General features: G+C 47.0%; 3 protein-coding genes across 3 annotated transcripts; 2 read left to right on the top strand and 1 right to left on the bottom strand.

Moving 5' to 3' along the window:
• Window positions 1-4876: 4876 nt before the first annotated feature.
• F5147DRAFT_780686 (uncharacterized protein) lies at window positions 4877-8210 on the top strand (the record flags this gene model as incomplete). The annotated part of the gene is made up of 6 exons (XM_041442492.1): window positions 4877-5299; window positions 5355-5876; window positions 6468-6644; window positions 6750-7515; window positions 7565-7803; window positions 7851-8210. 6 exons carry the CDS (start codon window positions 4877-4879, stop codon window positions 8208-8210), a joined length of 2487 nt encoding a protein of 828 aa, XP_041285817.1.
• Window positions 8211-8598: 388 nt separating this feature from the next.
• F5147DRAFT_726145 (uncharacterized protein) lies at window positions 8599-10618 on the top strand. Its single transcript, XM_041439159.1, has 6 exons — window positions 8599-8787; window positions 8913-8987; window positions 9037-9095; window positions 9150-9355; window positions 9391-10106; window positions 10157-10618. Exons 1-6 carry the CDS (start codon window positions 8637-8639, stop codon window positions 10510-10512), a joined length of 1563 nt encoding a protein of 520 aa, XP_041285816.1. The 5' UTR covers window positions 8599-8636; the 3' UTR covers window positions 10513-10618.
• Window positions 10619-13101: 2483 nt separating this feature from the next.
• F5147DRAFT_788436 (uncharacterized protein) lies at window positions 13102-16321 on the bottom strand (the record flags this gene model as incomplete). Its single annotated transcript, XM_041442985.1, has 7 exons — window positions 13102-13433; window positions 13473-13533; window positions 13589-14433; window positions 14498-15333; window positions 15392-15709; window positions 15758-15836; window positions 15885-16321. 7 exons carry the CDS (start codon window positions 16319-16321, stop codon window positions 13199-13201), a joined length of 2811 nt encoding a protein of 936 aa, XP_041285815.1. The 3' UTR covers window positions 13102-13198.
• Between the last annotated feature and the right edge of the window lie 1015 nt (window positions 16322-17336).

The following is a 17336-nucleotide window of genomic DNA, read 5'->3' as shown; positions in this document are numbered from 1 at the left end:
TGGTATTAGTTTCGGAGCATTGAGCAGACCTTCATTGGCGAGCTGCCTTCTCTTTTGGCAATTCCACTGTATTGAAGGCAGCACAGGTATCGCGTCAAAACTTGTGAAGCTTCTGAGAGAGAGTTTTGAACGTCTCTTCAAGAAAAGTTATGGTAGAATCTGAGTGTATCCTGAGTTTAGCGAGCGCATGCCACTGTGCAAATTGGTATAGCAAGGACTGCACAGCCGTATCGTGGTCGGGGGGGAATAGTCCTTCGAAAACCGGAATAGCACACTAACAATGGAGAGCACATCAGCAAGCTTGATACAGAACAACAGATAGCACAAAAACTTGTAAGATATCCTCAAAGTCGCATGTGGCTAATCTTTTCATCTCCGAGGTATTGTTAGCGAACTTTTGAATTATGCCATTACCAAAAGTCGGAACCTGGCGAAACCTACAATGAGATTGCAAATTAATTCTTGTTAGTAGGTAGGTAACAACAACCTGTGTACCTGGTGTCGAGTTTAGCAACCAGCTGGCTACCCCCAGGAAGGGCGTAAAGAAGCCTGATAAGGTGAGTAAAGAGTGCCTTCCACATACCCAATTCGCATTCATGCATGAAGTCAACAACGAGCATGCAGAATGGGTCTAGGCCGAGCGAGCCAAGCTTCTCAGCAAATCGATTCTACGAGTAGTTTTGTATGAGCTTATCACAAACCATAAGGAATCGTTTGCACTTACTATAGTAGGTACCCATGAACCATATCCAAGGGTGCATTCAACCTTTGAACCGTCTACAGTATTTCCCTCATTGTAGATATACTCACGAGCCCTGACAACCATTGCAATCAAGAGGTACCCGCTCAGGAAAAAATGTACATGAGGCCACCTTACACCATTAAGACCCTCCCAGACCCTCCCCCCCTCCCGTGGGAATTTCCCACGCCCAGGGGTATACCAAATTTGGTAAGTTCTGCGGCACCAACAGCGGACGAGCGACGAACAATGTATTGCCAAACAACCTAGGCATCGTATATATGACTTTTAGATTTAAAAAACATCACTTTGTCTTCTTCTGAGAGCTGGTGTTGCTCCTGCACATGTCACTGCAGAACAAATCTGCCTCTGGAGCATCAAGCAAACCAACACATTCGAAATGAAACTAGTATCCCAAACGGAACGGAATCAGCCACGGTGATAGAAGCACATCGAAACAAGACATGTACCCATTCATTACAGCTATCAAAGCTGCATTGGACCATTTCTCCGGACTCCGGCCCTCGACACCAGCAAAATTCATCTTGCAATGGGTCATCAGGCTGAGTGTCTGCATCTGAGTCTGGAATGACACGATTCTTCACTTGAACCGAGCTGACGTGTGCTGCTGAGGGACGAATCTTGATGGTGAGACGAGGTTTTGCTTATTCGCCGGTTCTCATGCTTCAATGTCAATGACATTATCACTGCACGATGGCAGCTGTTTGCTTGCTTGTGCAGCACTGAGTTTGGCAATTTCTGCCTCACCAGTGCCAGTTACGGGCTGCCAAGCTTTTGCAGGGCCAGCAACAGCAACTGATTGCATACTTACACTTTTTGGCTGGAAAAAAAAGGTGAGCATTCGATTGTTCTGAACTGCACTGGTGTTTTTCCGATGCTCAAGACTCTCAGTATGAGCTTTCCAATTGGCCTCGCCTCTGAGACCGATGTTCACATCCCGGTTGCAAGAAGTGCGATTCCGAGAAGCATTAACATCCTGATAAAATTAGGTTCAGAGGACTCGTTCCACGAGAGAGATTATTTCGTATGGCTGGCTGGGACACCTTTGCTTTTTTCTTTGACATGCTGGGTGTTCAGGGTGTGCGTTTAGGTCCCGATCAAGTCTCAATCAGCTCAATTATCGTCTGTTATCATGTTCCGCAATCTAAGACAATCTATATTTGATACAGTAATATACATTTGATGCTCAGACTGGTGTTTGAACCTAACAGGAGCTGTTTTGACACCCCCCAAGGTTACGCAAATAAGGACCTCTGGGGGTCCCCCCCCCTCCCTGCCTTATGTTCGGCATTTCCCGAGCGGGTACCTCTTGATTGCAATAGCGTACACTCGGAGATTGTATAGACGACTTTTCATATCCTCTAACAGACCAAGAGAACCAAAGAGGCTTTTCGGCGTGAGACACCTGAGGACATGCACATAAGCCCATATCTTTCATAGTCACAATTAAAACCCTAGAAATTTATGAGTAATCCAACAGTTTTGACTGAGGCGAAGGAGGGCAGTACTTCTCCGGATAATCAGCTGAATAGGTGAAGATTCGGGGAAATATCCTCCGCAACACTCCATCAGCACATTTCAAAACAATACCATGTCGATATGCGTCAAGAAAGTCTTCATCAAGCATTATGCCCCAGCACGCTTGAAACAGTTCCCTGCGACAGTGGGTGTGAAGCGACATCATGCCAGTCTTTGATATGCGAGACAGGCCACTCAGCATATCCTTGATGCTGTCAGGAAGCTGACAAGAACCATTGAGACATCGTTGGGGCTAGAGCAATCAAGAGGACTCACCGAGGGCAGAAATCCGACTAGATGGCATGCTCCTGATTGAGGCAATGATCGCGTGTACTTTGTAAGATTTCCAAAATACAGGTAAAGTGGCCAAGCCTTGGCCGTTCCAAAGTTTGCTAGGTGCATGGCATCAGAAAAAAACATGAGACCCGCTATGACACGTTCCAATGAACAACCAGGCTCTTTCGGCAGCTTCTGGAGATTGTCCTAAGCCTCCAGCCAGGCATCAGACATGTAGAGTTCATCCAATAATCGCTCCTGAGTGTCGTCCAAAGGATCCTTCCATAGCCATTTAAAAAGTAACAGATGAAATGCGTCGGCTTGGACATCTGAAAATGCTGCGCGAATTACTTCGACAAGAGGACGATAATGAAATCCAGGGATAGTATATGCCTTGGGTCCTTCTTCCTTCGACTTCATTGGAATATCGATGGTGACATCTGTTTCAATCCAATCGTCTGGGAAACTGACCTTCTCCACACCCTCGGCCGTGTCCAATTCTCGCAAGCTTCTCCTCACAGAGAACCCCTCAAGATCCTTGATGTCGAAATTGTCTGCTTGTAGGATATCTCTGACCAGGCGCTGAACCTCAGTTTCCAATTTTTGGTGGCTCCCTGAGTTCATCCAGGACATGAGGTGATAAACGGTCATGTTAGGAAAGGGGTAGGGTGGAGGTAAGGCTACCGGTGGTGAATCTGTTGCTGGGGAGAAAACTGTTGGACATGATCTCACGAGTAACGAAGACGGAATGTATGTATTGGGCTCAAAGGAAGGATGGCGGGGATATAGCCAGCAGATTCCAATCGAACTGAACACAGTCTGGAGCGAGTCTCTTAGAGTTAAAAGTACCCGTTTGATTCTAGATTGGGCTGGGAGTGATGGGGCGTTAATGGAGCCGTTAAGATCCTCGACCGAACACGGGATATCATCAAAAGGCCTCGGAATGCATCTCCTTCGTAGAAGCACTGGTTCTTCTAAAATAGTCATGTGTTTAGCAGACATCAGATGCAGCAACAATGAAGTACGAACGCAAGTTATCGTAGTCAGATCCAATATCAAAGTTGGAGTCTTCCAAGTCCATCGCAACTTCAACATAGTCAAGGTGTTGTCCATGTGCTGAGTCCAAATCAAGAGGGTGGTGCAAAGCAGCAAGCTGAGTGAGCCCGCCGGGGGCATTGGATAACGACACCCGAGCAGGGTTCGCTAGGGGTTTGCAAGCGGCAATTGGTCTTGGACGAGCCCTTGTAACATGGGACCTCACTGGTGCGATTCTCTGTTAAAACAAGTTGTAAAATATTGTATGGTAGTGACAGTACTTCCGAGTCTGTTGAGGTCTCGCCGAGACTCGGGTTCCCATTCAAAGTAGGAGGATTACTCACTCGCGAGGTGTTCACTGACTGGGCAAATTTTGGAACTAAGGTTCCTAATGTTGTGTCTCTCGCTCGTTGTTGTCTCTTCTGCATTGCAAGGATGGTAGACCTTTTAAAAAGATGGCAACTTGCGCAGTGCCTACTAAGGCCTCGATTGTCTGTTGTTTTCTCCCAAGAGCAACCAAGAGCACCACAAGATACCATTGCAAACAACAGAAGCAGGATAGAGAAAGATTCTGAGAGCTGCATGAATACTAATTGTTAGCTTCAGCTCAGGCCGCCATAGGGTCGATGAGTCGACTGTCGAAGTACTTATGATTTTTTGCAACTTCAAGTTGATGACTGTTGATCAAGCCACAGACCACGGTTGCTCGTACATATGGTAATTGGCAATTTGGCATACTACTACAATATTGCCTTATCTGGACACTTTCCTGCAAAAAATCTTCGCTTCGAAGCACTTTCACAACTCAGCAACGTTGCTTCCTACTCCCTGGGAAAAAGTACTCACTCTAGATCTGTTTAGTAGTAGCAGCAACTCCAAGTTTCGGGTCACTCCATGATAACAAACCCGAAGTTCATGTAAACTGGATCTGAGTACTGAGTACTGAGTCATGGTAGCCCATCATTCCACTACTGGCAGTGCTTGAACTCCCATGATGTTACTACTGAGTCCAACTTTCCTACTATAGGGTGTGATCAGAACCCAATTTATTCCCAAATGGGTGACAAGGTTTAATTCACTGCGGTGCGTGTTACCTACATACTACGGAGTGTCAGAATTGCCTAAACTAACCCTTCAGCTTTTTTGGGTGATTATGTCCCTTCCGTATCATATTAATATCCCATTAGTAGGCATGTCATAAAGGTCTTCATAAGCATTTTTAGACCAGTTCGCCTCCCATAGTTTGTTTTCCATCACCAGGGCAAGGTCACCTAACACATACTCATCATGCACCCTTGTCTTACACCTCCTCCGAGCTCTACTAGAGGCTCTAGTCCTGACCATCATGTCAATGACCCGGAGGCCAGGGGTAGGCCCAGTCACAATTTTACGGGCCTTTCTCTGAAGACACTCCAGCAAGGCAGGCCTATGACTCAACCTCTCCGCAGAACTCAAGATTTTTCACCAACCAAACCCATCAAACGTCACAGGTCGTTATCACCATCATCTTCTAAGACCAAGGATGACAATATCAATGCACCCGCATCCCTTCCCCCCATAATCAGCTATTTGTCTTTTGTTGTAAAGCGTACAAAGGCGAAACGTTTGGACAATCCCTCTGGCTATCGGAGACATCCCAGAACGTTGGAGCTCCGCTTCGCTGAAAGGTATATTGGACCCTCTGATATGGTACCAGTAGATGTTGAGAGTGTATGTTTATTATTTATGTGACGGCCGAAACATTGATTGACAAACATTGTACCAGGGCAAAGGTCTAGTGGAGCATGGCTTGAGAAACATGTCTTCTGAGGCTGTTGCTCAAGCAGTCCTCACAAAGGAAGCTGATCTTGAATGGAAGCGATTGCGTGCCTTAGCCTCCGCTTGGGAAATTGAAGTTTCTCAGCGACACACAAGGCTTGTTCAGATACTTCTCGAGGATGAAGCTGCTTGCCTTGCCAATGCCTTGAAAGAACCTCTAGCCATCTCGTTAGAATCACTTGCCAATTATAGCATGGAGGAGCTCAAAACTCGCACAGCCTTCAGCATTGCGGCGTATAGTCAGGATAGGACATCTTTCATCACTACTGACGAACAGCTTGATCACCTCGAATTTCTTGCTCGTGATCACTATCTGCCCACGAGTGATGAAGACACCTTTGAGGTCAGTGCTCGTGGGCAGGATTCACAAGCAGGTGATGAGGGTCGCTTGCCTGCAAGCCCAACAAACTCGGATGCAAGCGCCATACTTTCGGATGAAGACCGCTCTAGCAAGTCAGGGTCTCGGCCCGTGTGTAAAAGCGCAGTGAAATGTACGGAGTCCCACCGCTGAAGTGATTATGAAATTGATTTTCTATTACCGAACTCGTATTGATCTTGCGTAACAGATGGCATGTTTGGGCTGTAATTGTACTACTACGCCCTTACGATAAAGTTTTTCTATTTATGGAACTTTTGCGACCTGTAGAACTTCTTGCTGGCTGTAGATATCTCGTCACGGGCCGTATTATGTCCGATTCCTCATTTGTTCTCCTCTTTGTAGTACTAAAGTTATCCGCAACAGACGGTGTAGGGTATATCCCAAATTGATCCCAGAACAACGATTTCTCATTTTGGTTGTAGTCCAGCATCCTAGAGACCTAGAAGGGAAACGTGATCATCGCGTAATCCTGTGAGAACGAGTGTGAAAAATACCCTCCATAATAGGTAAATGGGATGATCGGATCGAATCTGTATGACCTGCCTTTTTTAGTCAATGCTTTAATTTACAAATAATCACGCTTCGCAACTTATTTCAACTGCGTCAGGAGCCTCAGTAGCACGTACTGAATAGCGACGTAAAGGTAAGACTCGTGTACTAGATCTTTGACTAAATAACCAGGATAGGACTGATATTGACGGCGTCAGCCAGCCAATGGAGATGCAGCTTCAAGCACAGCCTGACTGCTTGGCTGCAACAACACGGTCATTCACTGCTAGTAGTAGTACACTCAGGTTCTCGCCTCCATTCTGTCGAAAAACCTCTACGCTACCAGGCTATCGCATTCCAAACTCAAAGGTATGTCACGCGTTTATGCTTATTGCGAATGTTACTGATTCAATTAGCCTAGTACTACTAGTAGTAGCTAACGGCAGTTGAAACATGGATCATCATTATCAACAGTGGGAAGAATTTTCCAGACGATTGACTGCTGCCGCCCAGCAACCTATGGGCGGCAGTCACCCCAGTTTCGATTCTTTTACAGCAGCCAATCTCACCCATCACGACTTGAACGCATTGAATTCTGGTGTCCCGCTACAACATTGTGATCATGACAACTATGGCTACGACCACAGACAATCTTACAATCACAATCACGCCACAGACCCCTACAACGTTAACTTGAATGTTGTCAACAATCCCTACAACTACAATGCCGGCGACAGCCAGCAGCAGCCTGAATGGCCAGTACAAACTCCAGTATTCCAAAACCCTTCCAACCTACCCCCCAACCTTCCAAATCTACCCTTGTGGCCAATCCATGCTCAACGACATGTCGGTTCGTCGTCACACGCTACTAGTAATCTGCTTTCGGCCCTTGAGGTTCCAACTCATCCTTTTGACTTTCTGCTTGATTCCGTTCACCAGAAGTTGAACCGAGGGCCCAGAGATTTTAAGCCTCAGCATGACTATTACATGGCAGTAGCATCCCGACGACAGTCCAACTCCAAACGTAGTACGGGTGTCGTACAGCCTCAGTCTATACCAGACTCTATCCGAGTCATTCAGATGATCGTTTTACTGCTGCAGTTGATTGAACAAGTGAAGGCACAGGCCTACACGAACATGATGAGACTTACATTTGAGAACACCTTCTTCCCCACCAATGACACTTTAACGGATTTAACGAATGAAGTGCTCGATACTGCAGTCGCTCAATATGCAAACGGTAATTTCCTGTCCATATCCTCGCCTCATGACTCATCGACGAAAAACAGCGGAGCTCCGTAAATGGAGAAAGCATGCTGATGCGAAAGGCGAAATAAAGAAGCTAAGGGGCGTCCCCACCACCATCCTCAACAATTTTATGGCGTGCGGACGCCTCGTGGTCTTTGTCGCGTACAAACTGGCATTGCCGATTGTTGAACACCATGAGGGACAACCAATCGAAACAGCCCACATTGACATGGTCAAGTCCTTGCTGTTGAACGATTCATTTCTTGACAGACTCTTGAAGGTATGTCGACCTTAATGTTCTCTTTCTGATTTGACCTTTCGCGTCAGTTGCGTGTGGGAGACGGGACCATTCGGCCATTCCTGGTACCGCTTGCAAATCGCGCGATCACCAATATTTTGGAAATTGTGCTGTTGGAGCAACAATACAGTCAATACATCTTCGATGGCTCAGACAAGTGGAAGTTGTGGCTCACGAATGCTTTCTCTCTCGGAGGAACAACATGTAGGTGGGGTTTAAGACAACATGAAACAGGCGTTTTCGTACAAGCCAAGCTTAACACTCTGGACAATGCTCGATACTTCGAATACCTTACAGATCAAATTTCTCAATTTGATCCCACTAAACGGTCGTATTTTGATGCACTGCTCACTGATGAACGCTTTGTATTGATGGGTTGCTCATCCTAGCATGTTACGATCACTAGAAATGTCCTATTTTCTCCAGCTATAGATCTCGTCATGTACATTGGTGTAATAGTACCTGATTTTGTTTGTTCCAACCAGTTTTCTAGTCATCTTTTGGATCGTCAATGTAATATATATTTTTCTCAGGATTCTCTTAGTTCACTGATGTTCATTATCATTCTTCGAAAGCTCATGCGTGTTCGTCATCTGCGGTATGGTAAGGATATGGATACTTTCTAGCAATTTTTTCCTTCAGACTCAGACAGACTGTAAGGATGCTCAGTAGACCGGATTGTCCAAAATCATCCGGTTGTGTTCCATCCATCACAAGACCGTCACTTAAGGTACATTAAAGGCTGGCTGGCGCGTGTACATAATGGGCGCCTGTCACAGTCACACACTCAATCTCATAAACTTGTGATTTATTTCATGGCTTTTTTTGCAAAGCCAAGGTCATCAGCGCGTCTGGGATGTCGATGGAGGCCATTTCTCAGATCTTTTAGTCCTGAACATGCGAGAGACAATGACATCGTGATAGTAGGAGGCGGGCCAGCAGGATTGGCTTTGGCAGCTGCCCTTGGTGCATCGCTTTTTTTGCTCACGTCTCGCTCTTATTCGAGCATTATGCGCAGCTGCGAACCCTATTGCCAAGAATTCACTCAAAATCACGCTAATAGAAGGGGGGGGACTTGTCCAAAATACAAGATTGGGGCATGCCGCCCAACGCATACTCAAACCGCGTCAGTTCCATCACACATACGTCTCAACGTTTCTTGAACAGTGCATGTACCTTGTGAAGATGCTTGATGTCATAGCTAACTAGTTTCAGGGATTGGAATTTGGGACTACGTCGAACATGCACGCACGAATCCTATTGACCAGATGCAGGTGCTGTCTCTGCAGAGTGACATTATCCTTTAGTGCTCAATTGTCTCATATCAGGTGTGGGACGGCGTTTCCGGTGCTCGCATCACCTTTGACGCATCTGTAATACCGGAGTTGAGTGAAATGGCTCGAATGACAGAAAACCTGAACCTCCAATGCGCACTGCTAAGAAAGCTGTCGGATACCCCGAGTGTCCAGGTAATTCACAGCGTCAAAGTCGAATCGATACAATGTGAGACAGGTGATCACAATGACTGCCTCTTGTGCATCTTTCCAATGGCGTCACCCTACGCGCAAGGCTGCTGGTCGGCGCCGACGGGTTCAACTCCCTAGTAAGGTCGTTCACTGGGATCTCATCATATGGATGGTCATATGACACGCAAGCGGTTGTCGCAACACTAAATCACGCGCTGCGAGGACCATTCCAAGTACCCAACAACACAGCTTACCAGAGATTCCTCCCAACAGGTCCGATTGCATTCCTGCCGCTCTCTCCTTGCACCTCTTCGCTTGTATGGTCGACCAAACCTCATTTGGCAGCAGCGCTGAACAAATCATCTCCAGGAGTTTTGGAACAATTAATCAATGCCGCTTTCTGCCTCCCCGAGCCATCTCTCCAGTATATCTACAGACAACTTCTTGAAGGCGCTAAGTCAAGCGAGGAGATAAATGAAGAAATCATGTTCAGGGAACGCTCGGACAGCATTTCAAGTCACTCTGCGTATGCATCTGCCACTTCAATGCTTTCAGATGGTGGTATTCCCCCGGATGATGCGGATGCGCTTCCTCCCCTCGTGACATCAATTCAGCAGAGCACCATAGCAAGTTTTCCGCTTCGCTACAACCATGCTGAATCCTATATTGGGGAGGGCGCAGGAAGCTGCACAGTCTTAGTCAGTGATGCTGCACACACCGTCCATCCACTAGCAGGACAAGGTTTAAACCTGGGCCTGGGAGACGTCGATGCTCTATCAAGGTGCATCATACAAGCTCTGAGACACGGAGGAGACATTGGTGAGACACATCTTTCTTCATTGAGAAGTGCCCTTTAACCATCTCTTCAGGCTCGTTTACAGCTCTGATACCCTACGCGCGGGAATGCTATTTTGAGAACCACAAGGTGATGTCAGCGGTCGACAAGCTGCACAAGGTCTACTCTCCTACAGCACAGCCGGTGGTGTGGGCGCGATCTGTGGGACTTGAAGTGATTAACGAGCTTGACTCAGTGAAAGCCGCGTTGATGATGAATGCTGGAGCAAGCTCTCGGTTGCAAAATGCAAGCGGATGGGACTTATTTGCTAAGAGTATCAAGAGTCTAGCAGGGGCCGCTAGTACTTCAAAAATGGTCAGCAGGATGATTGGCGCAGGAATACAGGAGTTGGCCAAGAACTCTGGCCAAAGAATTTTTGGATGCCCTTGAACGCGTTTACATAGATGTCCTTATTTTTTTCTTCAGATAATTAGAGTCGTTCCACGCCTCGTGTTCATATTGACCCTTGAGTTCTAAAGCACACTACACTATCTGATGAAGAACGAAATATCAACCTTACCTAAGACTTGCCATAGCCTAGGGCGTTGCGGGAGGGTGCGTCATTCAAGATGACTAAGCTCTCTTCAGGCCAACTTGAACTACCAGTACTACTACTAGTACAGTTAGTACCTCAATTTTACCCGGCTCAACATGCAGAAGGTCAGTCAAACTAACATTTATAAGAACGAATACCGCTAATGTTCAACATCCAATCAGCACTCCAAAGCACCTCACCAATAAGATGAAACCAGCTTCGCATGAACACTACCCTCTGCCAGGCTGGGTGCCTCTGATTGAGTTCACCAAACATTCGGGGTGTTCAGGTATCGCGTGCGTAGACCATTCCAAGAAATGATGGTTTATTGTGTAAATCAACAGTGGCCCGAAAGCTCTTGCAAAAGCAAGAAGCCTCTGAACTATCCGAGTCAGACTGCCTCCTTCTCATTCAAAAGAGCCCATCGTCTCAATCAGCCAACTCCCTTCACCAAACTTACCACCAGCAAAATATCTGATTCCATTACAGGAGAAACAAAAGTCCGTTCACACTCAATCTCACTTTCTTGCTTTTTAGAGTGTGTATGGAGTTTCAGACACATGGCGTGCCACCGACCGACGCTCGCTTCTCTTAGTAAGCACTACTCTGTTCAATTTTGTTGATTGTACACAAGTCAACTTGACCTGGTTAGCAGCAGCTGCGGATCAGCATCGATGTAAAGTATGTATTCCTTGTCTCTTCAATACAGTCCGTCACTCACTCTCTTAATAGGACGCGACATTGGGGTGAGACCAACCCACAACTCCATGCAACCACCTGCAATCCCATCCATATCCATATCCAGTGTTGGCCAGCGCATCAGCCTCACATCCTCCTTCCCTCCCAAACATAGCCATCTCCAGTATGCCCGCCATGTCGCAGAGTCCCCATACCTCCAGTCCCATGCCCCCACCATTGTCTGCTCCCTGCGCATCAAATATAATCTCCTCTACAAATGCCATATGTTTCAGCATCCCCTGATGACGTATCTCGTATCTCAAATCCCTAACTTCACGAGTCTCTGCCATTACCTCAACAGGTGCAGAAGCCCGTATGCAACAAACCATCAGTCCCATAGGAGACACGAGCACAGCAGGAGTATATGACATTCAATTGGAATGGTTCATGACGGTGTTCTGTTTCTGGGTCCTAGGCATTGGGACGCTGATCATCACTTTGATATTATCTTGTTATTTGTTTTCGCAACTCCCTCAGAGGTGTGCTTTACTTTTTTACTCTTGACCCTCACACATCGCTTTCAATGCTACTGTACTTTATGATTTTTTTTAGGTTCTGTTCTGTATTTTGTAGAAACCTCATTTTCTATGAAAAGTTTTGATTGGACGAAGGTCCAGGGCAGGGCTGTTGTATTTTTGTTGGACCATTACTAACTAGAGGCCAGCAGCATTGCCACCATCTGGTCAGTCCTAGGTGTGCCAGATGCGAACGGTGACAGGCTTGTCTGAACTGGTCACGGTATCCTGCCAGAGTATCTAGTGTACTAGTACTAGTATGGGAACGAGGCGGCCACAGGTCAACGCGGCAGTGAAGCAGTATGAAATGCACAGTGCTAGTATATGCACCTCTTGACCGCGCCCAACGCCATCAACCTGTAGTAAATATCGAAGTTCATTTCATTCATGGGCCACACCACTCTGAGAGTTCATGTATACATAGCTTTAAAATTTATCTACTTGCCGAGTCTCAGCCTCTGCTAATTCAGTATGTACCAGACTTACTTTGTAAGATCGTAGTGATATTGAACGCACCATGTCCAAAACTATTGGAGCTATGCGTTTATTCGCCAATGCCAACGCCTGGTTGATCCATGTGAAATGCGTATTCTATCAAAAAGTCATAAATTACCTTATAGTCAAAATATAACGAAAGGAAAATAAGAACATTTGGAAAATGTACGCGCTTGACGCTACCAGTCCTTGCAGGTAGCGATGGTGCAATGTTGCAACATTGTCGCAAATTCGTGTGCTAATTTAGATTTGACGAGTAATGCGAACACCACTTTCCACGAAAAAGCCTTCAATAGCCATGTAATTCACATCATAAATATTGGAGATGAGAATGCTCACTAAGAGGGACACACTTACACTACCATCTTTTGCTGGCCAGCACGCTACAGCATCACAACCTTATCATAAACTCCTCACAATAATCTAGATTTAGAGAGATTAATAGCTATGTACCAACAACTCAGATTTATCGCAGTATACATTGCCATATTTACCAGGAGAAGAATTATATTCTGTTGTAGTTCCCACGGCTATAATATCATGGACTCATGAATTCACTGATGAAGGTCATGCCATTAGGATACATCAGGAAAAAACAAATTTTGTGGGAGCCCTGGTGAGAGCTATGTAGCACTACATAGCTACCATAGTTCTATGTACCTAATGTAGCCGTGACTCAGACTATATAGATCTACAGCGGGCTACAGCAGACTACAGCAGACTACAGCGGACACTTGGAGGCACAATAGTCAAATTGAAGTCTGTAGTCAATAGTAGCTGAGTAGCAACAAAACTAATCAATAGCGGACATGCAGAATGTATCAAGGTCAATAAAGCTATTTAAGTAAAAATCACTTGCGGACTCATAGACATTTGCGCTAGTCCATCCACGGTCAACAGCTTGTCCCATCCTTGGAATAAGATGGCAAGGACGAGCAATTTCATCGATGTGTATCACCGCTGCATTCCGGTGCAGCCGACGAGTCGAACGCGACAATTGGTGCAGGCCAGATGAGCGGTCTGGCTCCCTGAGTGGTGTGAACCACTCAATGTAAGCTAAGGCTCACGAGTAGGTCCCAAATTGATGCGGCAGAGTGAAAATAACGCGAACCTGTCCCACTCGCATACCTAGTAAAATATTAACATGAATTTTTTGACGGCTCAACAAATAGTTAGTACTCACCTTCTAAAGTGCGTGGCTGAATGCCATTGCTTGTCAGGGCCATATCAAACTTAGCGGGAGATCCAGGCTTGCGTCCATGTCCAGGAAGCACTTCAGGCATGGCTCTAACACGCCACTGCCTCGGTGATTCACTGATGAGTGGATTAGGCGGAGCAGTGATTACTACCTGTCGAAAAACATCGAAACGGTCTTGCAGACCAGGGGCAATGATAGCGTGCGGCATGTGGTTGCGCAGAAACAACTTAAGGGCTGGGAGGAACATGGACGCACCATGTGCAGTGACGAGGTGCTGAACCGAACGCTGAGGGTATGCAGGTGTCTTAGCGAGAGAGTGGACCGTTCGTTGCTCAGGGAGGATGGGAAGTGTATTGACAGGGACAGTGTTTGGCCCTTCCATCTCTGAGTCCGAGTCCGAGTCATATCCGTGGTCACGAGTGAAATTGGTTGGTGCCGACTGAGACTGTTCCAACAGCCAGTTGAGGTAGGAACCACGCAGGAAGACTGCCTCCTGGCGCTGGAGCCATAAGGCCATCTGTTCTTCATAATTGCGCTTGTTACTGGCGCGATACGCTTCTTTGGCGAAGTCGATGTGCAAACGTTCTGGAAGTTCACTGTTAAAGCCGTCTGTAGCGCCAAACAATAGGATAGACTGAACGTAGTGAGAGAGCTGATGTAATTTGGGAATATTAAAATGGTTGCGAATATTGAGTTGCTGCAAGACGTCCTTGTTGGCGTGAAATATCGCCAGAGTGCTTTCCAGGCCATTGAGGGATTCAGTTGAGTGAACTCGAAGCTGAGCATAGTATGAAAAATCTAGAAGTGCTCGCGCAACTACTAACACTTGGCTGTAAGCACACGAAAACAATCATGTCAGCACCAACCTCGTGCTTAGCAACAATTGAAGCTTACCTAGGGACAGCGCCAGCAAGTAGCCCAACAAATACACGCTGCATCTCTTTGTGTTCTGTCCCCGTCCACTGCTTTACCATAGATATTCCCTTCTTGAAATGCCGCAGACCGGGATAATCAGGCATCGCTTTGAACCGTGCGTCCATTTCTTCTTCGCCAACAATATCAAGGCACCACTTAACTAAATGGTCCTTGAAGATGCCTTTGTGGAGTTGGTGTAGGAGGTCGGGTGTAAAGGCCAGGAAGATGTTAGAGTGGGGGAGATTAGCCCAAAATGGAGCATAGACGGTGCATAGTCCAAATTCCTCAAATTCAGCAGGATGGTGACCAGTCTTTCGCTTCTCTAATATCCCCTTTATGACTGCAGGATCCCGCATCGGTGAATCCAGTGGATCGCCTCTTTCATCCGCCGCAACTACACATTTTGGACAGCAGTTTTCCTTGCAACACGCCACCAGACACTGCTCTGGAAAGTCAGCTACATACGCGGCAAGGATCGGATACACTCGACGGATCAATGCATCAGCACACACCATTTCAACGCCGTCTTCACCTGCAGCAACAAGGGGTTGAAGGAGGAGGGACATGCAATGATGGAATAGTCGGTAGTTGGCGAGGGAGCGTTCATCAGGTGTAAAGCAGTCAAGCTTTCCTGAAGGTAGGTAACCAATCAGGACTGTTGCTCGTGCTGATGTTTGCCGCCGTTTTTCTTTAGCAATGTTTCCAATAGAGAGGTACACAGGATATGTCGTTTTGTCGCCTCGGAATTGCGACAGACTCGTTTTGTCTGTTGCAAGAATAATTGGCGCGATGGTCGCTCCTTCCGGCACCTTTTTCTGGACAACACAGGTCAGTGCTTGTCATTTTCGATGTTTTTTTTGATATGGTGCTTACTTGCATGTCACACCACCAATCTGCAGTCCACATGTCGTCTATCACCCGGTGGAGTCCTGCAGAGTCCGTGTATGCGCGAGCAGGTGTGTACACCATTTGATCCTTGAACAAAGGATTTCCGATCAAGTCCTTGATGCACTCTACAGGATTGTGCATCCACAGTTCAACATCTTCGTGCAACGGTTCGCCTTTTTCGTCCGTTCTATTGCCCTGAACGCTAATCTTCTTACAGCTCCAGGTGGCTCCATGCGGGAGTTCATCAACCTTCTTGAGGAATGATTGGTTGTTGTGGAATGAAGCTTGCATTTGGTTTCGGGTCTATCACGCTGGTCAGTACATTTTTTCGGTGCTTGATGCCAAACTTACAATTGGTAACTTTAGAAATTCATCGGTTCGAGTCTGCCCAAGGCTTTTTACAAGCCACTCAGCGAGACCCCACTCTTCCCTGGCAGCTAAAGTCAGGCAGAGGCCATCAACATGAAAGGGTACGTACTCGTCACAAAATGGAGCCCACTCGTCCTCACCCATGCCTTCCTTGTACTTCCGGTATCGTTCAAATTCAGTTTCCCCTTCCCGCAGTGCCCATCCACCATCAGAACATTGCTTGAAATAGCGCCCACCACCTCCCACTACCTCACCTTCATCCACTACCTCACCTTCGTCAGCAACATCCTCGACCGTCACACGCCGACTTTTTGGTGCCGGCGGATTAAGTTCATCAGCCTCGAAAGAGTTGGACCGTGAGCTGCGAAGTGGGGAAAATGAGTTGCCAGCATCGTCGTTCTCCATAGAAGGTGCGTTGTCTTCCAAGTCTTTTTCTTCAATCATTAACTCCCATGCCGTTCTGCATTTAGGCCGGTTAGCTATGTGTCTCTTGATGCCCCCCCTCGTAGGGAACTCCTTGCCACAAAATGTACAGCAGTGCGACATAGTATGTGAGTAGGTGAGTGTTTTGCCCTGGTCTTAGGTGACTTGTCTCATTGTAGTATGCCCTTTTTTTTTTTTCAATGGCCTGGTCTAGACTTAAACTGGGCGCAGTTACCGGGTGCCGCGCCACAACTAGATCCGAGCACCACACCACACCACACCACACAACCCTTAATGAGTTGGAAAGTACGGCAAGTCTTGGCTGGTTTTGTTGATTGGGAGGGGTGTGCTTATCCTGATCTTGCAACCAGACGTGCCCTCACAAAGTGCAAGAGGGACTTATCCCAGTTCTGCCACCAGACGCACCCTCACAAACCTACGGATTATGGCCTCGTTTAGACTCAATCGGTATGCCAAAGTTACGGCCTCGTTTAGACTCAATCCATGCACCAAGTCGCAACCAGGTACGGGTTTTTTTTTTTGAGGATGATCCATGAGGTGTGCTTACCCTGGTCATTCCGTCTACAGTAAGATAGGCAAAGATCCTGCCTGCTGTTACAAGTAACATCGGTCACGTGGCCCCCCCTATCATTTTCCCTTCATCCTCGCCCTCACCATCTACCGGCTCGTCCTCCTTTACCGACTTTCCATTGACCGGATCCTCAGGACCGTTCCCGTCCCTCGCATCGCCCGCCTCTATGCACGTGCACGCACGTTCCTCCCTTGATTCAACCACCAATGTGGTCCCGCACCTATGACTCGGTCTGACTCGTGCCACCAATGTGGCTTTCCTCTTTCTGTTCCCTCTGACTGCGGCTTCCCGCACGTTGTATTCTTACCGTTGGTTCGTTCCAACGTTTCTCGGTCTTATTCCACATTCGACCACCCATCACTAATCCGGCTGTGTTGCCAACGCACCTATACCATTCTCGTTTCCCCTTTACCCTTACCTACTGTGTGGTAGCCTTGCCCTTAACCCTCTCCACTTAGTATAAGTAGTCGGTCACCCTGTACTAGATTCTCTAACTTGAATCTACTCAATCTTCCCTGGAACATACTTCCCTCTGAACGCCCCTTT

The sequence above is a fragment of the Suillus discolor genome, assembly GCF_016758755.1.
Source record: "Suillus discolor strain FC423 chromosome Unknown F5147scaffold_113, whole genome shotgun sequence".
Taxonomy (NCBI): domain Eukaryota; kingdom Fungi; phylum Basidiomycota; class Agaricomycetes; order Boletales; family Suillaceae; genus Suillus; species Suillus discolor.
Note: the sequence above shows the minus strand (reverse complement) of the source record. Positions and strands in the feature narration are given on the sequence as shown.

Excerpts from the sequence above, each read along its gene's own strand:
- F5147DRAFT_726145 (XM_041439159.1), top strand. The coding sequence starts at position 8,637 with ATGGCTTTTTTTGCAAAGCCAAGGTCATCAGCGCGTCTGGGATGTCGA. Across the intron at positions 8,788-8,912 it reads GGCTTTGGCAGCTGCCCTTG|ATTGGGGCATGCCGCCCAAC; the intron begins GTGCATCGCTTT and ends CCAAAATACAAG. Across the intron at positions 9,356-9,390 it reads GATCACAATGACTGCCTCTT|GCTGCTGGTCGGCGCCGACG; the intron begins GTGCATCTTTCC and ends CCTACGCGCAAG.